Source organism: Sebastes fasciatus, chromosome 5, assembly GCF_043250625.1.
Source record: "Sebastes fasciatus isolate fSebFas1 chromosome 5, fSebFas1.pri, whole genome shotgun sequence".
Classification (NCBI taxonomy): domain Eukaryota; kingdom Metazoa; phylum Chordata; class Actinopteri; order Perciformes; family Sebastidae; genus Sebastes; species Sebastes fasciatus.
The window spans coordinates 641,920-656,819 of NC_133799.1; the positions used below are offsets into that span (position 1 = coordinate 641,920).

At 37.1% G+C, this 14,900-nt stretch overlaps 3 protein-coding genes across 9 annotated transcripts in view; 1 reads left to right on the forward strand and 2 right to left on the reverse strand.

The window, feature by feature from the left end:
- Positions 1-4,732, reverse strand: part of LOC141767311 (calcium/calmodulin-dependent protein kinase type IV-like) — a 41,064-nt gene extending 36,332 nt beyond the window's left edge. For 5 of the 6 annotated variants that reach the window (XM_074634481.1, XM_074634479.1, XM_074634484.1 and 2 more), the window contains exons 1-2: positions 2,556-2,805; positions 15-1,004 (exon numbers count right to left, since the gene is read on the reverse strand). In XM_074634481.1, coding sequence (XP_074490582.1) covers positions 15-121 — 107 coding nt within the window. In that variant the 5' untranslated portion in view covers positions 122-1,004; positions 2,556-2,805. Of the gene's footprint in view, positions 1-14; positions 1,005-2,555; positions 2,806-4,599 lie in introns of those variants that run through there. The other variant, XM_074634478.1, reaches the window with a different exon arrangement.
- Positions 4,733-4,882: 150 nt separating this feature from the next.
- Positions 4,883-10,588, forward strand: fam174c (family with sequence similarity 174 member C). The gene is made up of 3 exons (XM_074634491.1): positions 4,883-5,157; positions 7,139-7,261; positions 8,741-10,588. The coding sequence occupies exons 1-3, from the start codon at positions 4,883-4,885 to the stop codon at positions 8,742-8,744; spliced, it is 402 nt and encodes a 133-aa protein (XP_074490592.1). The 3' UTR covers positions 8,745-10,588.
- A 1,016-nt stretch (positions 10,589-11,604) lies between these two features.
- LOC141767315 (cocaine- and amphetamine-regulated transcript protein-like) lies at positions 11,605-14,832 on the reverse strand. Of its 2 annotated transcripts, none has more exons than XM_074634492.1 (3): positions 13,635-14,832; positions 12,559-12,642; positions 11,605-11,750 (listed from the first exon to the last, which is right to left on the reverse strand). In XM_074634492.1, exons 1-3 carry the CDS (start codon positions 13,764-13,766, stop codon positions 11,622-11,624), a joined length of 345 nt encoding a protein of 114 aa, XP_074490593.1. In that variant the 5' UTR covers positions 13,767-14,832; the 3' UTR covers positions 11,605-11,621. The 2 variants fall into 2 exon arrangements, with proteins under 2 accessions (XP_074490593.1, XP_074490594.1); XM_074634493.1 differs by having other exon boundaries at positions 11,605-11,760.
- Positions 14,833-14,900: the final 68 nt, after the last annotated feature.

The following is a 14,900-nucleotide window of genomic DNA, read 5'->3' on the forward strand; positions in this document are numbered from 1 at the left end:
AAAGAGGTCCAGACCTGCCCAGCTCCGAGCTCAGGGTGTAGACCTCCTCCACGGACCCGTCCCTCCTGGACCCGTCCACCCAGAACTCCACCGGAGCAGAACCGGGCCGGGACGTCGGCATGGCGACAGCAGAGACCAGGACCAGGACCAGGACCAGGACCAGGACCAGGACCAGGACCAGGACCAGGACCAGGACCAGGACCAGGACCAGGACAAGGACCAGGACCAGGACCAGGACCAGGACCAGAACCAGGACCAGGACCAGGACCAGGATCACACCAGGACCGGGACCGGTTCAGACCGGGTCAGATGTGACCCGATCAGGTCCAGGAGCAGAGTAATCCAGATCAGATCTCAGAGTTAAATCCAGCTCAGTAGAACCCGGATTATGATGATCCTGATGGGCTCTAATCCAGACCAGAACCAGAACTAAAACACTGATCAATGTGTGAAATCCTCTTCAGTCCAGACTGGACCAGAACCGGAACTATTAATGTGTTAAATCCTCTTCAGTCTCTGGACCAGAACCAGAACCAGAACCAGAACCAGAACCGGGACCAGACGCAGCCGGTCCGGATGTGTCGCAGCTCAGCTGTGGATCCGTTCAGTCCATCACCCCCCCCTCCCGGGTCGCTCCGTGTTTCCGTGTTTCTACCGGCAGCAGGTCCGTTAGTCCCGGTACCGGATCAGACCGGAGGAGCGGCACCGGGGACAGGCAGCGGAACCCGGACCGTCGCTGCTCGGAGAGGAGAGGAGGTCTGGAGGTCTGGAGGTCTGGTTCTGGTCTGGTCTCCGTTTAGAGCAGCAGAGCAGCTCCAGATGCAGATGCGTCCAGATGTGATGCTGCATCCGCAGAGAGAGATGCTGCTGTAATCTCACAGCCCCGCCCCCTGGCACCGCAGCGACCAATCACAGCGCGGCAGAGCAGCAGAGCCGCGCTGTGATTGGTCGACAGGTCTGTCAGTCAGCAGAGCCTCAGACAGCAACGTAAATACAGAAATAACCTAAATACATAAACATAAACATGTAGATCAGGAGACATCAGGAGACTCTATTGAAATGAGAGCAGAATAAGAATCTGCATAAACATTTAAACTGACAAATAAAATGTTTTCATATCAAGTTTTAATGCAAAGTTCTTTTTTTCAACTACATATTCCTTAAAATGACTTCAAATTTACACCAATAAAAATCTGTAAAATATCCCAAAAATATTAATAAAACATTGGACAAATATTAATAAACACAAACAGTCTGACTGCAGTAGAAACAACAACAGCGCCACCCTGAGGACACAAGCTCTACTGACAGTTATCAACCTCCGGTTCTCCTCCAGTTTATATATATATATTATATATTATATATTATATATTATATATTATATATTATATATTATATACATTATATATTATATATTATATATTATAAATTATATATTATGTATATTATATATTATATATTATATATTATAAATTATATATTATATATTATAAATTATATATTATATATATTATATATTATATATTATAAATTATATATTATGTATTATATATATTATATATTATATATTATAAATTATATATTATATATTATAAATTATATATTATATATATTATATATTATAAATTATATATTATATACATTATATATTATATACATTATATATTATATATTATAAATTATATATTATATATTATAAATTATATATTATATATATTATATATTATAAATTATATATTATATACATTATATATTATATATTATATATTATAAATTATATATTATGTATTATATATATTATATATTATATATTATATATTATAAATTATATATTATATATTATAAATTATATATTATATACATTATATATTATATACATTATATATTATATATTATATACATTATATATTATATACATTATATATTATATATTATATATTATATATTATATATATAGATCTGTCAATCGATTAAAATATTAATCACAATTAATCACACATTTTTCAATACAAGTTCTAAATGAACCTTAAGGGAGATTTTCAACATGGGAGTGGACAAATATGCTGCTTTATGTAAATGTATGTATATATTTATTATTGTAAATCAATGAACAACACAAAACAATGACAGATCAATTAATTCAGACATTTTCAGTCTTTTTTCAACATTTTCTTCTGACTTTTATTTTCGACATTTTTCAGTCTTTTTTTTTTTTTTTTTAACTTTTTTCAGATATTCTCAGACTTTTTTTTCAGACATTTTTCAGACCTTTTATCTGACAAAAGCCCTCACACATTCACATATCTGGAGGTCAGAGGTCAAGGGACCCCTTTGAAAATGACCATGACAGTTTTTCCTCTCCAACATTTAGCCTCAGTTTGGAGCGTTATTTATTTAACCCACAACAACCTCTGAAAGACAGAATAACGTCCGGCCCGCCGTCGGAGTGTTAACTGAACTTTAAGTTTCTCAGATATAATATAATATGTGAGCTGTGTATCATCCAGCAGTGACCCTCCGCCATCAGGACGGACAGTTGAGAGTGGATTCATTACCTCTGAGTGATGTCATCGGTCCAGATGTGAGCGTGCTCATCAGTTAAAGAGCTCCAGGCAGGTAGACAGATGTTGCTGCTGCTGAACACAACAAGGATTAGAGCTGCCGGCTGAATCATCAGGAAGATCCACCAAGATCTGCATCTGTCCAGATGTTCCCACAGAGGCCTGAATCCAGCGGTGACCTGCCACTGAGGGTAGAAACACTGAAGGAGTCAGGAGTCCCTGAACACACCACCACCTCTCTACAAACCATCTATTCATTCAGTTAACTGGGCATTCAGTGTTAATGGTGATTTAAAGCTGCCAGAGAGCAAATGTGGCGCTAAGATGACAAAGCATTTATTTATTTATCTATTTATTAATTAATTAATTAATTTATCTATCTATTATTTTATTTATTTATTTTATTATCTAATTTTTTTACCTATTATTTATTTATTAATTTACCTATTTATTTATTTAACTATCTATCTATCATTTATTTAATATATATCTATTATTTTATTTATTTATCTATTATTTATTTATTCATTTATCTATCTATTTATTATTTTATTTATTTATCTATTATTTATTTTACTATTTAATTTTCTTGATCTATTATTTGTTTATTAATTAATTTATTATTTTATTTATTTATCTATCTATTATTTTATTTATTTATTTAACTATCTATCTATTATTTATTGATTTATCTATTTATTTATTATACATTTATTATTTTATTGACCTACAATTAGTGTCATGCTGTATTTAGCTCATAAATCCCCCCCATGTGAACGTTTTAACTGTAAACTCCCTTCAGACTAAAAACAAGGAACAAACAAGAAATCCAGAGATAATAATTATTTTTTTCCTCTCAAAGTTGAGGCAGCAAAAAGCAGCATTTATGAGACAAGACATTTTTTTTGGTTCCTTAAATAAAATATATTTCAGTCATTAAATATGTGAATAAATATATATGGTTGAAGATGTAAATAAAACCTTAAACCTCACTAAACGATGTGATATTCAGAAGAGATGATGCATTATTAATATTAACTATTTAAATATGTTTGTCATTAACTCCAGGAGATTATCTGATTTTAAAAAACATGTGGACGAGACATGGGAATCAGGAAATGTTAAATATGAACAGTTCTATCATTCAGCCGACATTTTAGAAGGTTCACTGTAAAACACAAGAGTATTTTTCATTTCTTTATTTTATAAAGGTGTATTTAATGTCCTATATTTTCATGTAAATAAATAGATCCGAGATTTATACTTTTACATTTAATAAAACTTCTTTAACTGAAGCCTGTTTCTGTGATGTTGTTACACATTAAATAGAGGAATGTGAAATCAGAGGGAAACAGGTCATGCAGTCAGCATGCTGGTGACCTTTGACCTTTACCACCTCCAGTATACAGGTGGAGTCACATGAGAAGAGCCTAAAGGTCAGACGTGACTGAAGGCTGCTGATTGATCCGGCTGAGGACATATATCAATATCTAGATCAATATTTAGTTGTATTTCTTTCAATCAAATCCTTCTTCTTGTTTTCTCACCTCTCAGTCTGTCTGTCTGTAACAAGTGAATGTGGATCAATAAAGTTGTATCTGTTATTGAAAGGACGCAGCTGAATTAAAGAGCGTCTTCAAAAACTTTACAAACAAACACAAATCACATTTTACAGCATTTTAACATCTGCTCATTAGAGAGGAAGCATTTAACGGCTTGATGTGTTAATGGAGTTAAGGTCAATTAATCTGCCAGTATTAGTTGATTAGGAATTTATCAGACAAAATACTGCTCTACCGATTATTTTGACTTTTAAATATATATATATAATTCATAAACAATTTAAATATTATTATTTACACCAAACTCCATCCATAAATATCACTATTACTAATATTACTCATATTCAGCTTAATATTATTATTATCACTAAACTCCATCCATAAATCTGTTGACTTGTTGTTATGGAGGAGTGTGAGCTGTTGAACCCTGTGTTTTGACTCGCAGGTGGCTTCATTGTCTGATTGGCTGGAATCACCTGAAAGTCCTGCGAGTCGTTGCTGAGGGAGAACTAGCCCAGCACCAGTGTGACGTCAGCAGTAGGTGGATGTGAACTTCCTAGTTTTAGTTTTATGTCAACAGAGTTCCTCTTTAACACCGTTTAACACGACCAGAACCAGGACAAACCCGGTCCAAAACCAGGACAAACACGAGCAGAACTAGGAGAAACCCGGTCCAGCTCGGTTCTAGCTACAGAAGAAGCCTCCTGGTGGGTTCTGAGTGTTTCTCTGGTTCCTCTCAGAGTGTTTCTAGATGTTGAGATGAGTTCTTCTGGACTTCTCTGGGCGGTTCTGGTTCTGGTTCCGGTCTGTGTGCTGCTCGGTTCCGCGGGGGATGTGACCACCATCGGAACCACCGGGCTCCGACCCACCGGGACCAACTCCAGCCGGCTGAACTCCACCCAGCCCGGTACCGGAGGTTCGATCCCCGGCCTCCGCGGGATGCAGGCGGACAGCTCGATGATCCAGCGGGCCCTCTACGTCCTGATCGGCTTCACCATGCTGGGAGTCCTCTACTTCCTCATCAGAGCGGTCCGGTGAGTCACAACCACAGTCCTGAATACTACTATTACTATCACCTAACGGGTTAAAAGTGTTCTGAGATGAAAGCCGAACTGAAGAGAAGCTCCTCCAGCTTTATAAAATCACATTCATCACATGATACAGACATTACAGAAGTGTTGATAAGAGAAGAAACATTAAATCACCAGATTTATGAACGGAGTCTGGTGTAACGTTTAATTGACGTCACGCCAAACTTCATTCATAAAGCCAGCGATTTAATGTTTCCTCCAGTATCAGCTGATGTATATATGCTGTAAAATATGATTTATGCTCGTTTGTGCAATTTTAGGAGCCACTCTTCAATTCGGCATTAATCTCATACATCAAAACTGCTAACTCCCACCAAACTCCAGTCAAATAAACAGAGATTCAGGGAATAACTACAGTCCTAAATGTGACAATTATTATCATCAAACGGGTTAAAAGCATTCTCAGATGAAAGCCGAACTGAAGAGAAGCTCCTCCAGATTTATAAAATCACATTCATCACATGACACAGAGAATACAGAAGTGTTGTTAAGGGAAGAAGCATTAAATCACGAGTTTTATGAACGGAGTCTGGTGTAATGTTTGTGCTCATGCAGGGAAATAGCAGGATTTGAGACACAGCTTGGTTTAAAGGGGTTCAACACTACAGAAGGATATTAATATATCTGATAAATTAGCTATATACTATAATAAACTAATAAATTAGCTATATACAATATTAAACTAATAAATTAGCTATATACTATAATAAACTGATAAATTAACTATATACTATAATAAACTGATAAATTAACTATATACTATAATAAACTGATAAATTAACTATATACTATAATAAACTGATAAATTAACTATATACTATAATAAACTGATAAATTAACTATATACTATAATAAACTGATAAATTAACTATATACTATAATAAACTGATAAATTAACTATATACTATAATAAACTGATAAATTAACTATATACTATAAGAAGCTGATAAATTAGCCGAACTGAAGAGAAACTCCTCCAGCTTTATAAAATCACATTCATCACATGACAGAGAAAACAGAAGAGTTGAGAAGAGAAGAAACATTAAATCACCAGATGTATGAAGGGAGTTTGGTGTAATGTTTGTGCTCATGCAGGGGAATAGCAGGATGTAAGACACAGCTTGGTTTAGAGGGGTTCAACACTACAGAAGGATATCAATATATCTGATAAATTATTAGATTAATACAAAAAATGATGATGGATTAATTGACATCACGCCAAACTTCCTTCATAAACCTACCGATTTAATGTTTCTTCTGGTATCAGCTGATGTAGATATGCTGTAAAATAGGATTTATGGCCTTTTGTAAAGTTTTAGGAGACACTCTTTAATTCGTATCTCATCCAACAAACTGAATTTATTTTGATCTGCTTCACTCACTAATCTCACCATCCTCCGTTCATCCTCCGGTTTAGTTTCTGAATGAATCGATCAAAAGGTTTGTGTGGTATTATCTGAATAGAGTCACCTACTCACTCTAACCATCCTCAATGCATTCAGTTTCAAAACACGACAGATCTCACACCAGACTCCATCTAAAAAACAAGCCATTGAATGCTTTCTCTCCTCTTAGCGGTGGTACACAGAGAGACGTGTTGTTCTAAAGCTCTTCAGTTCTGCATGAATCTGATACCGCTGATCCTCCTCTACCAGTTTATTCATTATCACTAAAAACAATACCACACCAAACTCCATCTAGAAATCTCACAATTTAACACGTCGTCTCTAATCAGCAGCTGCATTCAGGCTGTAAACTCTGATTCAGGTGGTTTATAAAGCAGTAGGAGCCCATCTGGAGTTCAGCATGTGTCTGTTCCACCAGACGTCAATCGATCGATCAATCAATCAATCAGTCAATCAATCAATCGATCCATGTACCATCATTAAGCTGATAACGATGGTGATGTCTTCTTGGTTGACAGGCTGAAGAGGCCGGCCTATAAGAAGAAGTACGGTCTGCTGTCGAACTACGACGACTCGGTGGAGATGGAGGCGGTGGAGAGCGAGGAGGACGACACGCTGTACGAAGCTCGCAGCCTCCGCAGGTCAGAGGTCAACACACAACAACACTGATACTGCATGTCACCACCAGCTCACTAACCACACACAGAACGTATACTGATCAGAAGTGAAAGTCAATAGTTGGTTCCATGTCAACATCAGCTCCCAGCAGCAGAGCTACCGGACGCCAGTAAAACGTCCTCCTACAACAGAGCCGTATAAAAGTGAAACTACATTATTGCTATTCTGTTGTAGTGTCCTGTGTTGAACGATAGAATATTATAAATATAACTAGAAAAGCAATTTGTGAATAAATTGCGGTGTGAATGCTGGATGCTGAAGAGCTGACGCTACGCTGTAATGCTGGATGAAATGTTGTGAGAAGAAGATGAAGTAGTAGGAATAGTTGGAAAAGTGCTAATGGGTTTAATTTGTATGAATATCATTGAAAAGTTGAATAATACCAATAGTGTATAAAAGATTGTTTTTGAATAGCTGACATTAAACTGTATAGCAAGATTATGAATCAGTAAATATAAGTTGTAATTGAATGAAAAGCAGCTGAAGCCTTATAAATAGTTAGTTCTGAGTTCCCTGTTAAGAGAAGTTACCTTCTGGGGCTTTTATTTTGAAAAACTAGGTGAATCCCTCGTTTCCTGTTAACATACAAAAAGGGGAATTTTACCAAGCTCCAAATAAAGTTAAATATTTCAAAAAGTACAAATGGGATGAATGAAAGTTGAATGATAGACAGAATCTACGGAAGACGTGGAACATGTTACAGTTTGAATGGAGTTTCTAGGTGGAAGTATGAACGAGCAGTGAAGAGATGAAAATGTTTAAATTCTCAACATTTCTTCTATTCATTTCAATGGAAATTTTTTGATGAATTATGGTTAATAATTCTGAAAATATGAAAGTTATGAATGAGAAAAGTAATAGCCATCATGTCCTAATTGAGCTGCACGTTTTGATGTTTGAATGGAGTTTCTATGTTGAAAAATGTGGAACGAGTAGCGTTGCAAAAAAAGTGGTCTGACGAGAAAAATAAAAATAAAGTCAGTAGAAGAACATGAAGCTTCAGCATTCACACCAATAAGCCTTTCAGTCCAAAATGGCAGCTGTTGTAAAAAAACAAACGCCAGAGTTTCGTCTCTTTGCTTCTAAACTCTTTGTTGGCTACACTGAGACAGCTGATCACAGATCAGTCAGCACACCTTACACTTCCTGTTTCATCCCCCAAAGCATTATGGGAACTGTAGTTCCCAAACTGATTATCCCCAAATAAAAGTCAGACAGAGAATAACATGACTGATATTTATCAGTTTTAACTTGAACCAGTCATCAACAACATCAAACATCCCAGCTGATCAGACCAGGAGATCAATCTATAAACTGATTGATCAACAGAGATGTGACTGATCCACAGTCAGCTGACCTTTGGTAACACACTGTATAGTAACTGCTGTGAGTATTGATCTGCTGATTGATCTGATCGGTGTGTTATCTGTGTGTCTGTTCAGATGAGTCCTGATGGATCAGAGGAGTGGAGTGTTTACGGTCAGCTGATATTGATTATGGATCAGAGAGAGAGAGAGGACTGATCAATGATGCTGCAGGAGGAAGAAGAAACGGACCAAACGGTTGTTGATCGATGCCAAAGCTGCTCGAGGAGCAGGATAATCATTATTTTTTTAAGGTGGTATTGGATGATGGAGTAGAAGCAGGCGAGACGGATCAGTAGATCATTTTGATAATCACCCTCTGTTTTTATTATTATTATTATTAGTTTTTTCATTCTGAGTGCTTTAACTACTGCAGACTGCCTCCAGACCAGCTGATGAAGCTGCTCGGAGGACTTCTCCGTATCCATATCACTTTCATTTCTGCCCTGTTAAAGGATGCTTCTGGTTTATTTGGCGTGTTTTCCTTTAAATGTGACTGAAATGAACCCCTCACACCAAACTCCATTCATAAACCATCAATTTCATATTTCCTCTGGTATCAGCAGATAAAATATGATTTATGCTCTTTTGTACATTATTTAGTGGCCACTCTTTAGTTGGGCATCAAACAGAAGCAGCCTCTAACTCCTGACGACGAGCGGCAGCTAGTTTCTGAACGCCAAGAATACAAATAAGATTTAGAAGATGTAGTTTCCGTTAGCCGCCGCTGGAGGATGAAGACTCCGGTTGCGGATTAAAGACGTCTCGTTGTTTTTATTTTGGTGTATTTTTTAATCTCTCAGCTTCGTGTTGACTCCAGGATCCTATTTATAACCTGCAAACATCAGACCGCCAATACGCCATGACCACGCCCCCTTTAGGGGAACCAGAGACGTAACAGAGGAAACAGAAGTTCAAACGTGTCTCCAAACTTCTCCAGGCTATAGACTTGAGCTTGAGTAATTCAGTCACACATTAACGTTCTAGCAGCATCAGACTAAATCTCAGGCTGTAGATCAAACCGTTGGTTATTAACAGACAACACTCAGTCAGATATGTAGAGATGTCTGGATCAGTAATATCCTCCTCTGGAGGGACGTGGTGGAGATCAAACTTCATTTATGAAGGTCTCACCAACGCTCAGGTTCAGGCGACATCACTAAATAACTATTAGACATGTTTAAAACAAACGTTTGTAGAACGAGAGATGAATGAAAACCAACTGGTCAGAATAACAAACATTGAAGTGTGAGATCTTCTGGGTTTGTTGTTCGTTGCATGTTTCAGCGAGGACGCAGAGAAACAGGAAGTAGATCTGAGAGGTGAAACCAGGTCAGCGTCAGACGGAGTTAAACCTGAATCATCTCAAACACGCCCACAGAGAGAGAAGCTGTTGACTCACCGGGGCAACGTGCACATCACCGCTTTGTTTGTTTGTGTGTTAGTGAGGCTGCAGGTTGAACTGCTGTTTGTGTTTCTATATCTGATGATCCAGATTATTACCAACAAGGTCCAACATGTGAGAAGACGAATAACACACAAAGGAGACATTCAACATAGAAACAGCTGGAATAAGAATAAATCAGATGCACGTTTATGTAAAACACATCCGATTGAAATAAACCAGAATCATCTTCTAATTTGCTCTTTAATTATAACTCAGTAATATTTCATTTCACTTTATTTTATTGTGAATAATTTATTCATAACTTCAGTTTATTCAGTTTTAAGTTTTGCAGAACGAACCTTTTGTACGAATTATAAAGAAAACGTGTTCCATTTAAAGCCAAATAAATATGAACTCTATTATTTATTATTTGACACGCTGTATTCTTGCCTGTAAACAACTTCCATATTTTTATTCACATCTAATGGTGTGAACGCCGGCGTTGTTCTCCAGGTCTTTAATAAACTTCTATTTCTTCACACGGTGGTTGGACTCAACTCTCTTAAAGGACATTCCTTACAGGAAGCTCTGAATGAGGCTTGCTTTACAAAATAAAAGCCCTCAACTCTCTCAGTATATTAACAGGAAACTAAGGGATGGACCTGATTTTTCAAAATAAATGTTCATTTTATAATATTTTTCACTTTTTTATCCGACATTTTTTAGATCTTTTATTTCAGACTTTCTTGTCCAACATTTTACAGATCGTTTTTTTCAGACTTTTTTTTCGGACATTTTTGTCCAACATTTTTTAGACTTTTTTTTCAGACATTTTATTCAGATTTTTTATTACAGACTTTTTTTGTCCGACATTTTTCAGATCTTTTTTTTCGGACATTTTTCAGATCTTTTGTTTCAGACATTCTTCCTAAACACTACTTTCTGTCTAACGTATAATAGTTTTAAAGGTTTATTCTACCTTCTAGACGTCTAGTCTGCATTTGTGCTTTAAGATTTCTGTATTTTCAACAACGCTTTGCAATTATTTCAGCTGTCAGCATTCGTTGGAATTATTTAAGTTGATGTGTGTAAATTAACAATCATGATTAGTTCCATATTTCATTTTTTTTTTCAAGACACTTGGACATTCAGTAACTTATTTAAAAATATGGAGCCATAAAATAAAAAAAGGATTCTATTATCTTTGATATATTTCAGTGGTTTCAACACAAAATCTTTATTTTCAGTCGGTTGCTCGCGTCAAAGTTCCACTTTCAGAACATTTAACAGTTTTTAGGATCACGTCTAAAGAAATAAAAATAAAATGATGTTTCTCTGATTAGAAGCAGATTGTTAAATCACCTGAGCTGCTCCTTTACTGGAGTCGTACACTGAAGCTGTGTGGGATGTAAAGGAATATACAGCAGCAACATACAGTATATATATTATATAATACAATCAACTCGATTTAAGAGGCACCACAACATCCAACCAGCAGGATGTTGAACTGCAGATTCAGAGAAACAAAAACAAACAACCACAGAGAGGAGTGGAGCTTTGAAAAAGCCGCCTTTATTTTGTAGTAGAGAACAACAGGAAGTTGTTACAGACATTTGAGGACGGTGAAGTCACAGACGGTTCCTCCGGGACATCCACACAACTTCCCGATCCTCGAACCTTTACGCACCGCACACTGCTCGCCTGCATCACACTGACACACACACACAGTTAATGCTTTACATTAATTATACACAATAAAACAATAAAACATGTAACAGCAGCAGAATACTCCGTTACATTCACACGAGCTGCACTTCATGGACACTAAAAATATAAAATATTATAAAGGAGTTTTATCTTTTTCAGTCTCAACAGGAGATTTTAAAGCTGATGAACAACTTAAATCGTCACTTCAATAAAAATAAAGGAATCCGGAGACGCCTAGAAACATTTAATACAACTGATTATTTACTAGAGCAGGACGATTCACCTACAGTATCTCCTGACTCACCTTACTATCACCATACCTGGGTGACGATTCCATATTCTGATTTATTGTGATTGTTAACTTCATTACCTCTAGACCATGAAGAGAACAAGTTGAATCAGACACTTCTAGAGACTTTTACTTTGGAAAATCTCTAAATGAATCCAGTAAAATGTTTGATTTTCAGCATGGATGCAGTCAGAGACGTCCTGAAGTCTAATATATCAGGAATTATTCATAATAAATATTATATCATTTCCTCCACAGATTAGTGGTGTTTTCTTTTTAATTTATAAGTAATATAATGTTTTATACTTCTGGTGAATATAATCCATCAATCTGATTTCCATAGATGTAGTTTGTAAATACAGTTCCCTTTCTTAACACCTTATTTTGAAAGGCGGACGAAATTGATCAAATTTGATTATAGAAATAATTTAATTATGGATTCGTTAGAATATTAATGAGGTGAATAATAATGAGGTGAATATTAATGAGGAGAATATTAACGAGCGTTCTTACAGCAGGAAGCCAGCCGAGCTTCTTCTCTGACGACGGCAGCTGTTTGTTCTTTAACTTCTCCAGAACTTCCTGAAGAGCTTCAATCTGAGGAGAGAAGACAGACGTCAACTCAACGTGTTCTTCATGTTCCTCCATCAGATATAGATATCTATATATAGATACCTATATAGATATAGATATCTATATCTACAGATATAGATATCCAACAGTCTGCTGCTTCACTTCACACATCTCTCCAGTTTAAGATAAAGTCCTGAGAGTTTGAACAGAGTGAGACCTCTCTGGATATTTACAGGAGCTTCTTGTCAAATGGAAACTCTTTAGTGAAACTAACACAAACAGGAACAGCAACTAACGGCTGGTTTCACTGGAGATTATTATTATTATTATCAACTGTTTAAATGTCACAATCTACGAGAACCTGAAGAGAAAAGAATTTAAACATTTAAAGTCATTTCATCATTATGAGATTAAAGCTGTCAGCAGTAAATCTTCAGCATGTTTAGCCGTGTTATAAATTAATTATATGCTCTGTACGTTAAAGATATTAAACTACTCAGTAAAATGTTAATTACATACATGTTGTTTTATGAATACATCAGTAATAATAATCCAATATACAGAAGTAAAACACTGATCATATTTCAGCATTAGGAGTACTTTTACATTGGATACATCATGATCGCTGATAATACTTAGACTTAAGTATTACTAGTAGTAAAGTAAAGGATCTGATTCTACTGAATATATAAACCTATATAGTTTATTATTGAATATTGCTGTAATCTTTATCCAGTTCTCAGGCTGACGTCACATTTCAGATCATTTATTCTTAGAAATGAATAAATAATTGAATAAATAGATAAATAAACGAATAGATAAATAAATAAATGAATAAACATAAATAAATAAATGAATAGATAAATAAATAAATGAATGAATAAATGGATAAATAAATAAAATAAATAGATAGATAAATAAATAACTAAATGAATAAATAAATAGATGAATAAATGAATGAATAAATGAAAGATGAATAAATAAATAAATGAATGACTAAATGTGTCTGGACTCACCAGTTCTTCCACCTCTCGTGTCTTGATGGCGTCGTCTTCAGGTGATCTCTCCTCTATCAGCTCCTCACTGCTCCCCAAAACCACCAGCAGCCAGCAGGAGGCGCTGAGGAGCAGCATCCTGCCGCTGACCATGGCGCCGATGGACTTGGACTGGGCGGGACGTCAAGGGAAGAGACGCTGAGGGAGGCTGAGGGACTCTGAGGCACGCCAAGAGACGCTGATGGACGCTGATGGACTCGAACCGAGCGGGACGCTGAGGGACGCCAAGGGACGTTGAGGGAAGCTGACCGGGCAGGACTCTGAGGCACACCGAGGGACGCCGAAGGACTCGGACTCTGATGGACGCTGATCTCCTCAGACTGTCCTCTGAATACTGAGATCTCAGACATGAAGGAGTTTAAGAGCGAGCAGCTCTGACGTCAGAGCGACGGTGATATTTACCGTCTGATAACGAGACAACCAGCAGGCTGACCTCCGAGGTCAGCGGGGAGAACAACCTCCGCTCCCTCAGACAGGAAGTGACGCCAGCAGCTTCATTTGTACTTCAACTGATTTTTAAAAAGCTGTGATGGATCCTCTGAGATCCTCAGTAATAAACCTAGAGACCAACTGTTATGATAACAAACAGATTCATCTCCACATATAGGAAATACGATTAAAAACTCTTTAAAGGACCTCTCAGAACACAAAGTAAACACACAACCCCACTTCTATCAGTTATTACCGGACTGATCACAGTGACGTCACGTTTTCTAGAGAACAGCTGGATGCGACGTCACGTTTTCTAGAGAACAGCTGGATGCGACGTCACGTTTTCTAGAGAACAGCTGGATGCGACGTCACGTTTTCTAGAGAACAGCTGGATGCGACGTCACGTTTTCTAGAGAACAGCTGGATGCGACGTCACGTTTTCTAGAGAACAGCTGGATGCGACGTCACGTTTTCTAGAGAACAGCTGGATGCGACGTCACGTTTTCTATAGAACAGCTGGATGCGACGTCACGTTTTCTATAGAACAGCTGGATGCGACGTCACGTTTTCTAGAGAACAGCTGGATGCGACGTCACGTTTTCTAGAGAACAGCTGGATGCGACGTCACGTTTTCTAGAGAACAGCTGGATGCGACGTCACGTTTTCTAGAGAACAGCTGGATGCGACGTCACGTTTTCTAGAGAACAGCTGGATGTGAGTGATGTCACGTTCCGACAGAGCTGCAGTTTTAGGGGGATGTTCCTTTAAGACGGCGGCCTCAGACTGACAGGAAGT

Excerpts from the sequence above, each read along its gene's own strand:
- LOC141767315 (XM_074634492.1), bottom strand. The coding sequence starts at position 13,766 with ATGGTCAGCGGCAGGATGCTGCTCCTCAGCGCCTCCTGCTGGCTGCTG. Across the intron at positions 12,643-13,634 it reads CACGAGAGGTGGAAGAACTG|ATTGAAGCTCTTCAGGAAGT; the intron begins GTGAGTCCAGAC and ends TTCTCTCCTCAG. Across the intron at positions 11,751-12,558 it reads AGCTCGGCTGGCTTCCTGCT|GCGAGCAGTGTGCGGTGCGT; the intron begins GTAAGAACGCTC and ends AGTGTGATGCAG.
- fam174c (XM_074634491.1), top strand. The coding sequence starts at position 4,883 with ATGAGTTCTTCTGGACTTCTCTGGGCGGTTCTGGTTCTGGTTCCGGTC. Across the intron at positions 5,158-7,138 it reads TTCCTCATCAGAGCGGTCCG|GCTGAAGAGGCCGGCCTATA; the intron begins GTGAGTCACAAC and ends CTTGGTTGACAG.